Here is a 19,350-nt window from a genome sequence, read left to right on the forward strand (position 1 = left end):
GACAAGTGCAGGCTGAATACACAAACAGAAAATTCACCCAATCCCACTGTTTCAGTATAATGTTGGAGAGAGGACAGGGCAATTTTCCCACAGGGTTATATGAGTCTAACAGTATTGTCTGACTTGAATCCAGTGCCAAAGTCCTTCAAGTAGGAGATGAATTCATCTCACAAAATTGTTAGCCATCTAAACCTAGCCAGAGGTCTATTGCAAGCGAGCTGGGCAGGTTTTTCCCATCACATGTGTGTCTAAGACACCCATGAACTCCTCTAATTTTCCATTGCATTCATGCAGTTACATGAACATCTCCGGTTCTAACTGTTTCTATTATAGCTCCTTATAACCAAAGACAAGGGAAAAAACATTATCCAACTGTTCCCTTCCTTTTCAGCAACAATCTCATGATGTCCCTACTCTAGAAGACAGAAACTGGCCCTGATGAAAACCTTCCTGCTGACTTCAGTACCGTTTTGATTAACTTTATTTCTAGCAGCAATGGACTCGAATTTTAGTCTTATACTAATGACCTTAATGTGAAAAGACTTGCACTAGACTTGTCTGGAACAGAAATGAGATGAAAAATCAACTTCCCCTGTGGAAACTGGAATTTTGAAATGTGACTATAAAATAATCAAAATAGTAATTAGTTCTGATCTTTTGAAGTTTCCAGTGTTCTGTAGTTGACTGTTAGCTAGTTTACAAAATATGAGATTCAGATCTCTTTAAAACTGATGAGCTGCTAAAAACCTAGAAAATCTAGGATCAGTCTCAGGATAGTTCAGTGAGCAAACTCCCCTTTGGCAAAAAGAACCAAGCTCAGGTTCCCCAGTGGTCCCCTATGCAAGTTCCCAAGGAACAGAATCATATGGAATATGCAACAAAAGATAAAATCTGATTACAGAGAAAAGTGAAGGTCCCATTGGAAAAAACATTCAAACAAAATTCCTGAGAAGTTCACTTCTGTATTCTTTCACTAACACCATAAATCATCTGGGTCTTTCATGGAATTTTTTGTAGTAAGTTGCTAAATTCTACTCTTTCAGTTGTCATTCAGTGTTTAAAGGTGGTTTAAAGAACATGCAGACACACTGGTCTCAAGTAATGTGTTGCTCAGGAAGCGACAGGATAATTAAGTTCCCATGGTTCAGAACTCCTCAGTTAACTTAGCTTCTCTACTACATCTTGGAACTTTCTTTGATTTCTTTCCTCCTAATAGTTACTTTGATTGGTTCAAACCCTATGTTTTGTGGCTGAAAATAATTACAGATACAAAAGCAATTAAATCACAAAGGAGGATATTTTAAAGACACATGGGAATCCCTTGCAAATGTAATGCGCATATTTTCATGACTAAATATTTTAAGCATTAAGTAATTATATTCTCCAATGTTGGATGAGGCAGTAAATTTGCCAATGCATGCAGATGAACCTTATTTAATCCCTATATGCCTTATACTGCGAATTACACTGTCAGAGAAAAACCCTAAATTATGGGTTTGCTTCTCTTTTGAGGGCAAGGGAGCTAGTGATGGGAACATAATTTCAGACTCAGATCAAATAAGTGATCCACAGATTTAAAATAAGATTAAGGAAGAACTGCAGTATCCCAAAAGGAAAATTACTTCACCCACAGAAAAGAAATTGCAAGCATTCCTGTCTTAGAAGCGATGTGATCCAGAATAAGCTAACATCTCACTAGCTCTTCTCTCAATTAGCTCAGTTGTTCTCAATGACAGAGTCATATCTCTCATAATCTTTTTATGCTTCTCTTTTTAAAATAACATTTTACAAATTTCCCTCCAATTCTAACACATTTCCAAGCAAGTCTCGAACGTTCACAGTTAAGCAGTTCAGGAAGTATGAGAGTAGAACAGTGGTGCCCGGCTGGCAAGAGAAAACCAAGTCATTTGGGCATCCCAAGGAACTCAGCAGCTACTTGGTCACTCCCGAAAGCTTTGGTAGCATCCACAAGTTTCTGGGAAGGAATCTGTCAAATTTTATTTTTACCAACTTGGAACTGAGGAAGAAAATTATATCATTGTTTTCCACTCAACTGTGTACACCACCTACGGAAGGTCATGGACGCTGATGGAGGGCAATGCTGCATCAATGTTTGCACTGAGTGTACTTTCATCCTATGGGGAACAAGGAAGCATTTATGGAACAGCAAAGAAACCTCCACTAAGAGACACTGCTGATGCAGGGGAGCAAAGGTCACACCTGTAGGATGCTGTGCGAAAAGGAGAAGGAGCAAACACTGCTGCAGAAAGAAGGAAAAAAACGGCAAAGACATATTGCTGCAAGCGGGCCAGAAGGTTCAAACATAAGGAGCAAGGGTAATTAATTTCTACAGAGGAGTTCTGAGAGTCTACAGTAAACTCTTATATGGACATAAATAAAGGCTCGTCATGCATTCTCCCATTCTGCAAGAAGGTCGCATTGAGCATAATATCTGCAAGAGCAGTCTGATGGAAATGAGCACTACTGTGTGTTTTTCTGGCCCAGAAAGCGGTGTGCAGTACGTCAAGGCTTGGCGCACGGCAGAAGGGCAGAGCCGATTCTGAGAACTCAGTAACAATAGAGTCATCGCTGGACACAGGTGCTTCCTGAATTGATCTTGCAATTCATCTGTTTCCAATTAAATCTGAAGCAGCTGTGGCCTTTTATCTACTCAAATCATCAGAATCCATCCTTGGTGAAACTTTCTCCTACCTCTTCCTCTTGCTGCACCCCAAGCACACAGCGCTGCTTTCTAAAGAGAAGAGAGGCAAGGACAGCCAATTGGCAGAAGTAGGGGGGAAAAACTGCCATTTTTATCTTAGGGCAAAATAGTAAGATACTGATCCAGCCGTTCATTTTCCAGTGCATTTGTTTGTGGGCCACAAAGAGAGCCAGCAAAGTGACAAGAAAATCTGAATGCTGCTGAAGGTTTCCAGGCAAACAGAATCATGACACTTTCCCTCAGGCTACAAAATAAACAAACAAAGCCAACGTGAGGATAAGTTCTCCAGTGTTTATGGCATTGTTCTGCGCTCTGAGTAGGATAGGATTTCTTTAACAGAATGGAATCAAATCTTAAAGCAGCCATTTTAACTAGTATGCTAAGGGGATCTTAGGAAAGGCTTCACATGAGCATTAGGCCTCAAGGCAAATCAACAGGAGTTAGGTGATTTTGGAGATCCAGCAGGTGAGAGCTCACAAATAGCTCCGCAGCAGCTAAGTGTAGTACATCTGATTTCTGCCTCCATGGATCTTTGGTTCTGGAGCCACCAAAACCTTATGAGCTATCCAACAGTTTGCCAAATTCCTGCGATGTCCGAGCACCCAGGGCTCCCCAGCTGCATGTGAGGCACTTTCACAAAATCACAGAAAGGTTGAGCTTGGAAGGAACCTCCAGAGATCATCTAGTCCAACCCTCCTGCTTAAGCAGGGACACCTAGAGCACGTGGCACAGGGTGGCATCCAGACAGGTTTTGAAGATCTCCAGAGCAGGAGACTCCACAACCTCTCTGGGCAGCCTGTTCCAGGGCTCTGTCACCCTCACAGTAAAGAAGTTCTACCTCACATGGAGATGGAACTTCCTGTGTTTCAGTTTGTACGCCGCTACCTCTTGTTCTGTTGCTGGCCACCATTGAGAAGAGTTTGGCCCCATCCTCTTTACATTCTCCCCTCAGGTATTTGTACATGTTGACAGGATCCCCCCTCAATCTTCTCTTTTCTTCTCACGCTTCCCAGACTACAAAGCTGGCTGTCCTGCTAAATGACTGGAGGTCACCCCACCAGGCAGCCAGCAAAGTCCAGGGGATTCCCAGCATGAGTGATGGGCTGTCCCGCTTTCCCGCTCCCCTGGAAACTCAACACAGTCAGAAGATGGTAAAATGGCCTAAACCTCAGGTGAGTGGAGAGCTGGAGAACACATTAGTATTTTGGTGCTTCCAGTGAAAGGTCTGAAATTTCCAGCCTTTCTATTTTAAAAACTGAAGACATCAGACCTCTCTCGTGATTTAAAGCAAATTAAAAATGCTCCTCTTCCCTCAAAAAATAATCTCATTTTTGTTGCTGGATGAAAATTCCGTGTCTTGGCCGTCTCATCTAGCCTACCAGGGTCTCACTTTACTTTTCTCTGGCATCTTAAGAAAAGAAGAGCTTGGCTCAAAGTTGTGTTTGTCACTAGATGACAGAAATCTGAAACTCTAGGCATTCTTTTCTGTTGACTTAATAAGGAGACATTTCACAACCTGTGCTCAGCATTTTGGACACAGAAAGCCAGCAGTCTTCTGGCTTTACCCTGGTGGTATGTAACTGTCAGCATGAGCAACTTTGATATTTGTCCTGTTTAGTTCTTAAACCTTTTCTGCTACACAGGAATGGTACTAATTATCTTTTTTTTCCCTAAAAAAAAAAGAAGTATTCTCTCATCCTTTCTGAAATGGAAATGGATGGCACAGCCTAAGTGAAATGATATCACCCTACCTGTTTATGAACATATTGATAGCGCTGCTTCCTTATTACTGACTAATAAAGTAATTATAATCATGCTATTTCAGGAGTAAAGATATTAAAGAGAAATAATGTTCGTTCTTTTGCCAAATCATTATTACTAATAAACAGAATGTAGCATGAGTGCTTTGCTAAGGTTACATCCATCATTTTAATTGATGGAACTTCTGACTTAACCTGAGAAAAACTGTCTGGCAACTTACTGTCCAGAAATCATTGGTATTCAACTTAAACCATTCTTAGATTCTCTATGTTATACCTCTAAGAGTTTCTATGTGCCATATCAGTTTGTTTCTCCTGGTCCTTTTGGGCATACTTCATGCACAATAATCCTTTTCAGAACTCCCTCGGCCAAAATACAAGCATGCAGTTGCTTCAGTTCTTCCCAAACCTTGTATTTTCTCTGTGTGCTGTCCACCCCTACTACTTTCTAAATTACAGTCCAGCTGATCTTCCCTGAATACCATCCAATTTTTCAATTGTCATGCCAGAATGGAGTGCAATGGGCTTGAATCCCTTATACCACTTATCTGGAAGTAAATCAGAAAAGTCTCTCTTGGTTTTAGGCAGAGGAGAGAAAGACCTGTTATATCATGTATAGCTCCATAGGTATCAAGACATCAACTATTTCTGTGATCCATAAAAATTTATCCAGGGAAATAGCTCAGAATCCATTCCTAACTTCTACTTTTTTTCTAGGTATACACATTCAGTATAGCCACTACCTCTCATCAGCTTCTCTAGATGGCCCTTCTGTCTGTTTTCAGAATTTTTTTTTGTCACTTAAAAAGGAAAGAGGAGAGCAGAAAAAGAACTGTAGATAAAAAGACATAGCAGCAACGTAACCCCACTATCACTAAACAATAACCATCAAGCCCTCTGGAATATGCTACCAGTCTTTGTCAAAACTGTTTGAGTAGACTGAATACGTGTCCTTTGCAGCTCACCCAGAAATCATCAGATACAGGTTATTCCAAAATAAGACAGGAAGCAGAGTTTGCAGCAATTTCCTCCTTTCTCGTGGGAGCTGGGACCAAGCACTTCTGATGTCTGGCACCAGCAGTAGGACAATGAAAACAGGATCTCCGAAGTACCTCTATGGGAGTTTTGTTTTTTAAAGGTAGTAAGTTCTTTCTTGGGCATGTATTTAAATTGTCTGTACTTATACTTTCTAAAATCTTCTACTGTTTCTACGTCTTGAGTAATGCAATCTAGTGGCAATTCTGGATTTCTTCAAAACGTCAATTATTTTTCTTTATGTATTCCTAAAGATATTGAGTGATACCTCATCTAAGGCTGCCTGATCTGTCTGGATCATCAGGCCATAGGAACTCTTACAGGTTTATCAGTAAACCAGCTTATCATTATTGGAATCAACCACACAGCTCAGCTCAGTCCAATATTAATGCACATCAGTATATCCTTTAATAAAGTTTCATATGCTCAATCACCAGGACAGATACCACTGGAGTCGGGGTACTAGTCTAAACTATGTGGACAGCTTGTTACACACAGTGACCTGAACCTAAAGGTCAGCGTACAGAAGCTACAATCTGCAGGATAATTCAATGGGGGACATATACATGGTTTGAAGCAGCAATCTAGGCTCATTTGTGCACTTCCCCTAAAGACTGACGATTTTAGGAATGACTGCATGAACAAGTGACACCATTGCAAGGGTGTGGACATGCATACACAGAAGTGACCCACATTGCAAAGAGGTCAGCATTAACGGGTAGCTTTGTTTCAGGTTTCCTTTCATATTGCTTTCATTCCTTTCATCATCTGTCTATGATGATGTGTATAGACATAACCCAAGATCATGCAGAATAGAGTCTATTTTTGGCCATATATCACAATACTGTGTATTTCTCACTTCTCAAAGACTTGACCAGCCAATAATTTAATAGTTTCACAATTTCCAGAGGAAATTTTTCACAGTAAGATGATACTTTCAACTAAATGAAAATTGCTGTGGAAAGTGTCTCTCTGAAAGGGAAGTTTGTCAAAATCTAAGAAATGTATACCTCGGCTGTTTTGGTATTGTTTACTGACTTTTTTTCCGCTTTGTTGCATTTTCAGACACATGGGTACAAAGGCATTGTTGTTAATTTTAGCCAACATTTTTTCCAGCTCCAACCAGTCACACTGCTTACCCTGTGCCACGCTACTATCCCTCTGCCACAAGGATTGCTTTAACCTCATCTAGATATATACTCTTCCTTGTGTCTGTTTTTATTTCCTTCCCCCTCATTGTTATTTAAGACTGCACTTTTATTGCTCAACACACTCCAAGAAGCATTTAGGATAAACTCTTTGTCAAAGATACTTATGCACAATTGAGCCTATTACATTCTATATGAATCACTAAGGGTGATTCACAAATAAGGTTAAATCAGCCAGATTTTCAAGCTATGTTAAACATAGCTCTTCCAGATATGGTCTGCTAGTCCTGCAATTAATCCTCCATATTAAACCTCACCTCATATTTGGATCATGTCAAGTCTGTCCCACCAGGGACAGAAGCATACTGCTCACATATATGCTTATGAGGATAGCAATCCTATGACGGAGCAATCTCAGCCAATTTTTATCCGCAGAATGCAGGGGAAAGGTTAACTTTGCACAGGCGAGATGGCTTCTCAGCTAACCATTCCTCTCTTATTTTCTGTGATATCTTTGAACCTTAAGTAGACAAAAACCTCACATAACTGGCCAAGGAAGATCTCATGGGTAAAACTGAAATCCTTCCTGAAGAAGAGCAGTCTGGCATGGAAAAGTGTTGCTGGTGCTCCATTACCCCTAAATGCAGAGGCAACTTAAACCCCCAGAGAGGAAAGACCAGATAGCCATGGGAAGAAATGAACCAGAACAAGATGTTCTTAGAAGACAGAGTGAGTCTGTGGTGCTTCTGATCTGGTACAGTTGAGCAGCTCTGACATGGATAAAGTTCATACGTGCAAAAACAGCCAGGGAGGATTCACGTGCTATACATACTGTATGGATGCTTTACAGTGCACTTTTTATCTGGAACTTGGATGGGAGAGGGAGGTACCTTACGGCCTCAGCTTCTTCCTCTGGTAATCTTGCTTAGTCATAGAAAGAGGAAGAGAAAAGAGAAAAGAAGATAAGAAATGCCTTAGTAGTAGGTGGGGAGCTGCTTACTTTCCAATTGGTTGTCCAGGAGGAGTGTGCTCCACTTCAAATCCTGCTTGTCTCAGTACATCAATCACAGTGTTGTTACCCAGGAAGTGACCTAAAATACAGGTAGAAAATAGCACTGTCAATCAAATTGCTCCTCACACTCATTTGATTTTCCTCCTTTAGGAACAGCAGGCTTGAGAGACAAAGTTATGAGAAGCCAGACTACCTCAAAAAGCAAGAAAGTTGCATCATGCAATTTGTTGGAGTTTGGAATCAACTATTCACAGCTTAGCTCACTGTGGACTTTGACAGTGGGCAAGAGTAGCCAGCATACAGCCTGAAATGAGCTCCTTGCATCCCATATTCTTCTCCTTCCCCTCATGTGCTCAAGGGACTGGGTAGATAAAAGAAAGACTATTCTTTTTTTTAAACAGTACTTTATTGTACAGGAGCCTCCAAATTGCTAGGGATCATCTTCCACTGCAGCAAATGAACTTCTTACATGATACTAGAATGAATCTGCTACGGTGAAAATAAGATTGCTAGGGCTTTGACTCATATATTGGAACAACTCACAGTCCCAGATGTCCACTCTGCCCATCATCATTCACAAACATCTGCTTATGAAGTAGCTCTGAAGCTGCTCTACGTGCAGCTCAGTGCTTATCTACCTAAAGCATCAGCTTGCAAATGGCATTGGTTCAGCAACTGCTTCATCAACCATTCAGTCACCTGCACAACTGGGTTGGGAAGAGCTGAGATAGTAACCTTATCTCTCTCTAAATGTGAAGATTTAGCCCTGTAAACCAAAGCACTTCGCTGGAAGTGTGAAGGTTGCATTCCTATTCACCAAAGTAACAAAGAGCCCGGTAGGTATTGTAGCATGTATGGGCCTTGAAAGAGTTTGCTTAAGGGAATCCTATACATTTGAGGTCTGAAACAAATCCTACTGATGCTAATGGAAATCCTCAAAGGTCTTTGAATACAGACTTAATAAAGCAGTGTAATCCCTCCAAAACTTTCAATTTATTGTCAGTCTCACATTGTTTTCAGAGTATGTTAGAGGTATAAAGCAAAAACACAGGAACTCCACTACTAAAGAGTAGTAGCCCAGTAACCTCCATCCAACTGCAGCCCACAGTGAATGTTAAATGTATATAAATGTATACACAAATCGAACTGGGAAAGTACAAAACGATCCTTGTCCATAATGTCCTCTTAACTTTTAGCTCTGAAAGACTGGATGACCCCCTTTTACATCCAGGCTACCATGTCTAAATGCCAGCTCTGAGTAGACCAAAACACCATAAATGCGCTTAATGCTCTGTCTCCACACACTTTTTGTCTCTGTAACACCTTGGGGCAGGGCGTTTCACTACACATCTTGTGTAAAAATATGTTCTTTAATTGCCCTTAACCTGCTGCTTGGAGAGCTGTGTCTGTGAGAAGCGCAGCCCATGTGCTTGCCAGGTGATGCCCGTAACCGCCCGGCTTCACAGCAGAACCAAATGCCACCCCATGGCAGAACCAGATGCTTTTCATATAAAAACCAAGGCCAACAGGACATGACTGAGCCTTTCTCTATTCATATTATTATATAAGGAATCTGGTGTTGCTGTGAGCAGAATCAACCTTTACCTACACTGCACAAAGAGAGCCACTATGAATTTGAGGGTAATTCAGTCACCGGTTTTCCTTAAGCCTGGGTCTTTTTGCTAACATTGCCAACAAGGGCGCTAATTCATATCAGTTGTGAGAATGATGTAGTTGTATGGCTTTTACTGTAACTTGCAAGCACTGGTAAGAGCTTTTAGCCAAAAGACTTTTCTTTAAATGATTAAACGTACATTTGCAGGGCCCTAACGCGTTCCAGGATTCCTCCACTTCCTTTTAAGAAAACTCAAAATTTGATTTTCCCCTGACTAACTTGCTTATAACAAAAGCCAAGGGAGCAGAGAGCAGACCCAAAAATGTGTTACACACACTCAGAGATTCAAGCAACAAGACATTTGTGAGCGATTAACTGGATTTGATCATATCCTGGTTTTTAATGTAGGGGCCAAGGCAAATAAAGGCCCCGATTCTGTCATTGGCAAAGTGACATTGTGGAGTTAAGGTCAAAGGTGTCAAGGTCAAAGATGTTTCTGTGTCCATGTTTCAATGGTCTAGTTTCCTTTAACTGGAGTCTTAAATGCCAAGAGATTTCTTAATGGAAATAATTGTCCTGAATCCAGCCAATCTTTGACATCATGACAGTAAAAAAGGAATCCAAATTTAAGTGCTTTAAATACAGAAAAGAAGTAACTAAGCAACAACTCTGAATTCTCATCCATAAAAGCAATGGACTGTCAGCAATGTCAGCTTCTCAGCAAAGCCCTGAGAATCCCAAAATGCGAAAACCTTGTGGCCTTCCCATTCTTAGCCTCTGTCCTGAGACCATGATCAAAGCTGCTAACTTGCTGGCTTGGTGTTCTTCTGCTGTGCATGAATGCAGAGGAAAACACAGACTATCTAGTGTGTTTTCCACTCCTTTTGGGGATGCACAGAGAACTTTTATTTCTGTGTTAACCCAAACCTAAAACATCAACTCAAAACACTTCAGAATTGGCACAAGTACATGTTAGTGATAGCAATATTTATCATGCAGACACCTGCCCAACAAGAGATTTCTTGATATTGAAGTCATCGGTTTCAAATGCAGTGTATTACCGAACTGAGATGAAGTCATGGCAGAAATGTAACTGTGATACGTGTTTTCACATGATAATTTATCCTAAGACTTTCAGGCCTCTGCCATACTATTCACCTGGGAGCTGTTCTCCAAGTATTTGGGACTTTGTGTTGAAATAGGACTGAAATTCTGGGGGAAACAAGGAAATTCCTGCTGAGCTGGTATCCATCTGGGCAGGAGAGGAAACATTCCCAGGACCTTTTCTGAGATTACAGACTGAATTTCCATATCACAAATCTTCTTACTCTTTGCTCCAAGCTCTTTTTTTTTCTTTAATTCTTCCTTTCCTAACACGAAGGAATAACAAAATATCTCTTCCCATTTTTGAAAATAAAGTCCCCACAATTCTGAATAAAAGAAATTCTTCATTTATGTGAATGTAAAACCTAATTTTTATTCAAAATTCACCACATATTAAAGTGTTTCCAATGCCCCAGTTCAACCCAAAGAAACAAACACATGAGCAAAACCAAAGAGCAAGAAACAACTTCAAGCTGACCTCCAAATAATTCTCTATTCTGCATACATAAAGCATAGCCTGAAGCTTTAAAAACTCAGGAAACTGCATTAACAAGCCTTTGCAAAACTTCACCTTCAAACTCAGCATAAATTTTTCCTATTTGCACTATCCCATATACATCTGGTAAATTGCCATCTTTCTCACCTTCAGCTTCTCCTGTTAATATGTACATTTTTTCATGGATTGCAGGCCTTTTATACTGACTGGCTCTGTCCGTCTAATCGTCTTGTCCTCAATCCGAATACTGGGTTTGTTTTTGTATCCATCTTTTATTCTACCTCATAAAAACGCTCTTGTGGCTGATTCATTATCTTGCTGTGATAACAGAAGCAACTTGAAGGTCTGCATGTCAAACCCAGCACATCGTGCTGCTTTCAACAGCCCTTCCAGGCCCTCCTGCCCAGCACTGATGCCCTCCCAACCATGGCAGCTGCCCAGACAGATGGAGGAGCAGCTAGCAGGAAAGATGGAGAACAGAGAATGAAGAACAGAAAAATGTTACAGCACGATCTATTTGGTCTGACCAAAAGTCCAAGTAGCCCAATATAAAGCCCATTTCTTTAATGCCTAAGGAAAAATGTAAACATGGCAAGCATAGCTGATATTTCTCATGTGTTCTTGCCTCACCACCCATGGCCAAAGAACAAATGAGTTGGATATGCAATTCACTCTCTGGCTTTCTCTATCTTACACATGTCCAGTCTCCTTTTGGACCCACAGAAATACGCAGCATTCAGAGCAGAGGCAATGTGCAGCTCTTGTGGCAAAGAGCTTCACAGGATCAGACAGAAATAGCTGGAACAGGAAGCTTTGAGGAGAAAGGTGGCACTTGAGAGGTCGAATGAAGGTGGGTAGAATGAAACCTAAACGAAATCTGATGCTCTTGTGTCACTGCTGTAATTCCATGTTAAAGAATTTTTGGGAGAAATGTCTTGGCCTGCCTCCTGCTGCTAAGATAATCATAATTATTCTTTCCAGTTTTAAATCCCAAGAAAATTTCCCATAAGAAAATTTCCCATAAAGAATGACCCTACTTGTTCACCCATAACATGACATGAGCATGAACATTCATTTGTTTAATACAGACAACAAGATAGCAGATAGCATGTAATGCTTTTGAAAGCAGATTCTGTGTAATGAAAACCAATTCAACAAGTAACTTAAAGACACTTAAGTTTAGTATGGATTAGATCTGTGAAAAACATCAAGTTCTCACCTCTAGCTGCCCATATATGAGGATGTGCAAATAAAATATATAATCACCTTTTTTTTATATAGCAGCAGTGAGTTTCATTTACTGCCCTGCACCAAAATTACTAACTGTATATACATAAATATGCACAGATGCACATATATAAGTACACACACACACACATATATATATTTCATATATATGTTCTGCTAGTAACTTTCTAAAATTTTTCTGCCTGGAAAATTTCATTACAAAGGGGAAAAAAGAGAAAGGATAGCTTTTGAAAAGCTTGTGTATCTAGAGATAGAGCTGAGAGATTAGAGACAGAAGAATGCTCTTGTCTTGGTGTCATTATTCCCTCTGCAGTCTGAACCTGGATAAACTACTGATGCAGTCTTAACCAAATCCACCTTGACAGCAGATGAAAACTGGATCGTAGAGGTCAGAATATTGATTGCCTTGGGAATTCTATGCAAGTGGAGAAAGACAAGAGAAAGCAGACACGAAAGATTTTCTAGGCAAAGACTTAAAAAGAAAGTCTGTACTTGCGCATAGAGATGTGCTCTACCGTCTTTAGCAATTTAAGTTAAAATATACCAATTTCCTGCAAGCAAAATATAATAGTAAAGCATCAATCCATTACACATTTGCACATAGGAAATTCATGATGATACAAGGCAAACTTCACAGTGTGAGTGGCCAACATACTCTTAAACAGAATGCTGGGATGAGATATCCAGTGAACAGGACTCAGGTTGCTACCTACTCATATCTTACGTTTGCTCTCAGTTACTGAATGCGGCTCAACAGAAAGGGCCTGAGTGAAGCCCTTCCATCCTCATAGGATATGCAGATACTCATGGATTTGCTTGAGGACAAGGCCCAGTGCTACCACGGAGTCATTTCAGAATTTGAACACAAATGCAGTGAGGTGGCTGGTGTGGCTTCTGCACTCAATGGGAATTCTGAATTAAATTTGATGGTGCCAAGACTTTCCTCCTTTAGCTCAAGCCTTGTTTTTTTCTGAGACAAACAATCTGTAGACTGCAGACACTGGAAGAACACATTATACAGCACAGCTGCTAATATAGTCTTGCAGTCCTGATTTTTTTTTCTTTTTTTTTGGTTGAGAATTGTGATTTGGATACACAAAGCAGGCAGGTAATGCATTTGCTTATAAGGAAATAACTTTATAACCTCCTCAAGGTTTCATTTTCCACTGAAAAAAGAGAAAGAATATGTCACACTTTGAGTTGGAAAACACATGATTTCCTTAAAATGTGCACACACATATACCAGACACAAATTGCTGAAGAATACATTTTCTCCTTTTCTTGGAAAAATATCCTCTCGGAAAAGAAATACACTTCTCAGCCAACTCTATCAGTCATGACCATACATTTTCTAATTGATCACAGAAACTAAAACTCTCCATTATTATTTGAGGCATTTTGGTGGCCCCATCAATAGCATATCCAAGCATAAGATTGCATTTGTGAAAAGTTAAATGAAGTGTGTGTTCTTACACACAAGTACACAACCTTGTTTTGATGACAGAAGCACAAAAAATGTTTCTAAGCAAATGTTGTGGGCTTTATCTGGGTCTAGAAATCTACTACAAATTAGTTTGTGTCTTCGTTTCTCAATTCTTTGTTCCATGGCTTAGAGGGATAAAGGGGTACAAAGGAGCAGGAGATAATTCCCTCACAAAGGACCTCCATTGCCAGAGCCTTTGAAGTTGTGCTAAAAGAGCCTTGCTAGCCCATTAGCTGACACACAGCAGAAACCTGAACTGTTTCCATGCACACTACAAGCAGAGCTATTTTCTGCACAATTAGTCATAAAAAGGGCCAACTGTGTCGGGAGGTCTCAATTCTTTACATTCTCCACACAGTGAATCAGACGTTATGTATAAGGTTTTGTTGCCATTTAGACCTCGGGCTGCTTTGCAATCGGGGTCGGCCGCCTCTGTTCCTGTTTCTCTCTTGACACTGATTTTCAAGGCTCTTGGCACCACCAGAATGTTTATGGCAGTTGGACTTCACAAGAATTAAAGTAGGCAAAAATTCAAATGCCAAGAATTGCATGTTCACAACAGGGGCAAATATTTATCGGTTTCTTTGCTCGTTGCCTCTAAATGTACGTTGTTTCTCTTACTCCGACAGGTCTAACCGAACATTTTGGAGGCTAACTGATCAACACGTCGAGGAGGGGCTGTGGTGAGGAGCTGCAGAAAGAAGTCCAGGCAATAAACGTGATCTGGATTGGCTAATTTCTCCACTCTGGCATTCTACTCTTACCCAGCGAGCTCAGGACGACCGCATGGATTTACTGGGGGAACCATTTCCTGCTATGGCAGAGGTCCCAGTTTTGTAGATAAACCCTCCAAATTTCTTTTTCCATCTCACTCTCCATCTAGCATCCCAGCTGCTTCTATCCCTCCATCAAACCATTCTTTTCTAGTGAGTATCATCCTTTAAAAAAGAGAATCCCTTTTTCTCATAGTGACTCATATTTAGACCAAAATTGCTCCAGAGATTTTTTTTTTTTAAATTCTTAAACCACTTTCTTTCCTAAAATCTCACTCTAGGACTAAGGATGCCCTGAATCAACATCTGAGAAGAGATTAACTTGGATTTCAACACAGACTCTACTTCTACAACTTGGATCCATAGATATCTAAAGGTTTTTCTTCCCTCTTAGTAGTCTTCTGTGGGGAGCCGTGTTCTAAGCGTAAAAAATGACACCAGGTAACAGACTGGATGGGTGGCATGCAGCGTGCCATGAGGAATAAGATGTTAGAATTGAATGAAAATTGTAGATTTTACCAGTAACATAAAGTTCATGTTGCTTGGGATCCAAGCAGGTGATTCTGGGAAGAGCTAAGAGGAGCTCAGTGTTCCCTCTCTCCCCAGATTAATAGCTAACGGGTTGACACAAACACCATGCCCGGGGATGAGGATTGGAGAGTGCTCATCAGACTCACAAATGCATCTAAACCACCCATCCAGAACAGACCCCTGCAGATCAGATCACATTCAACAAAAGTGGGTTGGGATCTAGAGTGGGAGGTTAGGATCTCCAAAGAAAAAGTGTTTAAAAACACTTTTTTTTAAAAAAAAAGAGTACAGCAACAGATCTGAGACCACTCGGGCAACTTCTAGGCAGTAACAGCACCCAAACGTAATGGATGTTGAAAGACAAGCTTGTGAGTGACTGAAGTGGCACCATACAGAAACTAAGCAGCCTTGGGGACTTCCCTGACCCCCACGCTGCCTGTTGATATTATGCCAAGTGCCTCTCACAGAAAGGGGACTGCAAAATGCTCAGACTAAACTGGTAACTCTGTGCGTCATCTTTTAGAAAAGTAACACAGGCTGTCACCCCAGGTTGCTGGCTTTGGCTACGCTGCAGGACACGGTTATGCACTTTGAAAACTCAGCATTATGCAAAAAACGAGGGAGGAGAGAGGGATGCAAAGAACAAGCTTTTCTTCCATCTCTATCTTGGCAGGAATTTCTGAGCCCAAAGCATGCCTTGAAAAGCACTTCTTCTGCACAAACTATGTGCAATGGTCTTGTAAAGCAGGCTTTCATCATAACCTCTTTACATCATGCCACCCCTTCTCCACAGCAGATGGAGAAATCATTTTCCCTCTCCTGTTTGATGTTGTTATTCTCTGCAGTTGTGAGGAACTGACTCATAGCTGCTTTCGGACACAGTCACGGGAAGCAAAGCAATAAAACATAAAAGGCCAAAATGTGCTGCACTTTGAACGTCCAGCAATCCCCCCATGGCTCTCCTTCATTTTTTCCTTGCGTGTAATCCCCTCTTTCATCCTGTCACCATGAGCAGCTACAGAATATGCTCTGGAGAAGGGCCATACTGCAGCCGGGTGGAGACTGGAGCAACTACTGGCCAAAAGTTAAGGGGGTCATTCCAGACTGACACCAGGGTGGTAGAGCACAGATTTTTGTTTCCCTCAGGACTCTTTTGAGAACTGCAGTGCAATACTACACTCAGAGCATCTCTTCTTGGAGGATGGACTTGAAGCTTGAACAACCTTGTTCTGTTCTCTTGCTGCCCCTCCATATAATAAAACCTTTGTTTAGTTCTTTCTTCATGTCTTTCCCCATCAGTTCTTCCTCTCAGGCTAGGCTCCTTCAACAACCTTTCTGTTAAGGGAATTGAGCTAATCTGGAGGCACCCAAATGCCACATACTGGAGACCTCCTCTGCAAGTGGCCTGGAGGGTAACCCATGGAGACCTCAACTTGCTTGACATGAGAAGGGACTAGTATCTCTCCCCACATCTTACCAGTTTTGGACTGGCATTGTATTGGGGTGCACCTTTCTGGTTTCATACCCAAGTTGATGTCCCTACATGGTGCTATTACATGGGCTAATCCACTCTGTTCAATATCTGGGAAGTCTTTACATACTGTCCTGATAGACTTGCCCTAAGAATATGATGAAGAATGTAAAAAAAAGCTTTTTTTTTTTTTTTCTCCCCACAGAAAGGTCAAACTTTCTTCAAGTCTAAACTAGCTGTTTCACTTAGTTTAAAAAAAAAAACAACACAAACAAGAACAAAAGTGAGGTCACTTCCCAAGTGTCTCGTTTGGCCTCTGTGTCAGACCACAGCAATGCCTGAGCATTCAAGACAGGATTCATGTCTATTTTAGGCATTTAAAAAATTAAGTGACTAAACTAGAACAGTGTCACTGTCATCACTGGAGAGGACAAACACCTCCACAGAGCAACTGATTCCACTGTCTTAGTGAAACTGCTTGTCACAGGAAGGGCTCTTGCCCTCTGGGCAATTCTCCCTCCATCGACCAAGAAAGTGTCAACAGTTACTTTAGCCTCAGCATCCATCAGACAAAGCATGAGTCCACCAAGATGCCCCACCATTGTCCAGAAGCTCTTAAACACTACATGGTGCCACTCCATCCTTTTTCCCCATCTTTTCCTCTGCTGATGCAATCCCCCACTTTTTCTCTGCTAGGGTTTGCAAGGGAGGCCTTGGGGAGCTGCGGTCATCCACATTGACAAGGTGCTGTGGTTAGTTGTGAAGCCTTTTTGGTTATTTCATATTCTAGATTTTTTAACATGACATTAGAGGAGCTTCCCACACAAAGTCCAACGGAGGACAACTCTTTCAGTACATATTCTTTAGGAAAAGACACCCAACAAAGACTGAAATTTAAAGGGAAGAGGGGAGGTAGATGAGTAATTCACCATAGCTTATTACCTCAGCCCTGGCCCTTTGAGACATGATGAGTTCAGTCCCCTCTTGACAACAGTAAGCATGCTTAAATTGAAGGAAAAGGTCTTTTGATGGGTAAACACTACGGATTTCAAATGTTCATTTTCTAAATGTATTTGTTGTTTGCTGGTATGAGCTGGCCAACCTCTCAGGAGAAGATATCTAGAGGAAGAAAACCATGTAGGCAGAACTGAAGCAAAGGTCTACCTGTTATTCTGTCCTCTTGATTTACTATGAGTAAAAATTGCTTTTCATGGCTTGCTCAGTCCTTAAACATTGTATAGTGGATGGTTACTTGTATTTTTCCCTCTTACAGAACACCATTACTAGATTTTTTTTATTTATTTTACTTTTTTAAGGTGCACTTACTGGATTACATGGTTGGGAACAACCCTTTCTATTCAAAGATGTGACATAAGATGTGTCTGGAGGCATGTGTCCTCCCTGGAGTCCTGTGACAGGGGAAATGTGTCTGTGTTCCTCACATGACCATCAGCAATGGACTAGGCATTATACAAAATCCTGTGAACTTAACCCATCCCAGCAGTGCAGTGGGATAAGAGATTGGTCTGAGGAAAATCCAGAAAATACTGAACATCTCAGGGTGCATGAAACATCTCTGGGACTGTCTCAATCAGACAGGACCATCGGTGTATCAGATTTAAGGCAGTTATGCACTGGCTTTCTGTACAGTTTTCCTGAGTGTCATCAACACCTCTAGCAGTGAGGAAATCAGTAAGGAAATGCAGTCTCTCTATTTGCTCAAGATGCCCAATTACTCCGCTTGGAGACTGGCTGAAGTAGACAACATGCTCCCGCACAGACCAAAGTTACCAACTCTTTCCATGTAAGGCACCGACCTGCTCCCAGGACAGCAACCACACTTAAGCCCTGACAGCTGCCTTTGGGCAGGTAACCTCAGAGCGAAGTGTTTCATATCCCATCGCAGATCCCCTGAGGCATCCTGAGCTAGTCTGGAATGAATAAGGATTTGCTTGCCAAAGTCAGGCAGCAGTTGGGGTTGGGGGAGAGAAACTTGCTTCTCTACCTCCCTGATCCAGGTTTGTTGTCTACAAAGAAGATAACTGAACATGCTACTAAAATGACTGCAATAATTCAAGGAAGTCTCAGTTCTGAGCATTTTCAATCCTTGAAAAAACTAGGTCAGCAAAATAGCTTTCTGTATCCTGAATATTGCATCTAATTTGTGAAAACACTTCTGAGGTGCTGCCCCAAAAGGACTCAATCTTAGGGTCCAATCTGAATTTAGGACCCAGGCAAGTAGTAAGAAATGCAGTGTCTGCCTTCCTTATCCAAAAGCTTCTGGCAGTTGTTAAGGATGCGCTCAGCAACCTTCTGCAAGTTATAAATAGTGATAAGAACCCTAGTAAACCTTCACAGACTCTGGTAATCAGAAGTTCTGTGACTTTCCAAACCAGCCCATCTTATTTAATAGACTCTAGCGGACCACCCCTCACAGAATATGTCTAATCCCTGTTTGGCCTTATTTATGCATTTGAATCCACAACATCCTGTGGTGAGAAGTCCACAACATCATTATGCACTGTGTGAAATGGTGTGTTTGTTTGGAAGCTCATGTTCGATCATTTCATTAGGATCCTCCTGTTCTTACAATGTGCCCAGGAGCTGCTCTAACAGAGTTAAATAATTTCTCACACTAGCTCTAGGGTGAGATTAAACCATGCTAGGGAATTTCGTGGCAGTGACTAAAGATCTGTCAAATCCTTGGAACTGCTTAAAATGACTCTAGATTGGCTGTCATTTTCTGCTTGAAAACAACAAATCAAATCTTCTAGTTGACAAGATATGGTTTTCTTGAAGAAGGATCTATAAGACAGACTCTTCAGTCAGAATCTTTTAAACTTTAAAAGCTTCACATTAAAACCATTGACAGTTCACGCTTTTCCTAGAAAAATTCAGCTGGCCACTGGATGTCACTGTTGTTGCAGAAAAACACAGAAGAAAGTTTACAAA

The 19,350-nt window shown here is 41.1% G+C and overlaps 1 protein-coding gene across 1 annotated transcript in view; it reads right to left on the reverse strand.

Annotated features, from left to right (window-relative positions):
• The window catches only part of TRABD2B (TraB domain containing 2B), a 286,123-nt gene that overhangs the window by 36,910 nt on the left and 229,863 nt on the right, over positions 1–19,350 (reverse strand). The window contains exon 5 of the mRNA XM_088536697.1: positions 7,666–7,756. Coding sequence (XP_088392823.1) covers positions 7,666–7,756 — 91 coding nt within the window. The remainder of the gene's footprint in view (positions 1–7,665; positions 7,757–19,350) is intronic.

Source organism: Tinamus guttatus, unplaced genomic scaffold (assembly GCF_059628265.1).
Source record: "Tinamus guttatus ecotype Peru unplaced genomic scaffold, ASM5962826v1 Tinamus_guttatus_pri_ptg000044l, whole genome shotgun sequence".
Taxonomy (NCBI): domain Eukaryota; kingdom Metazoa; phylum Chordata; class Aves; order Tinamiformes; family Tinamidae; genus Tinamus; species Tinamus guttatus.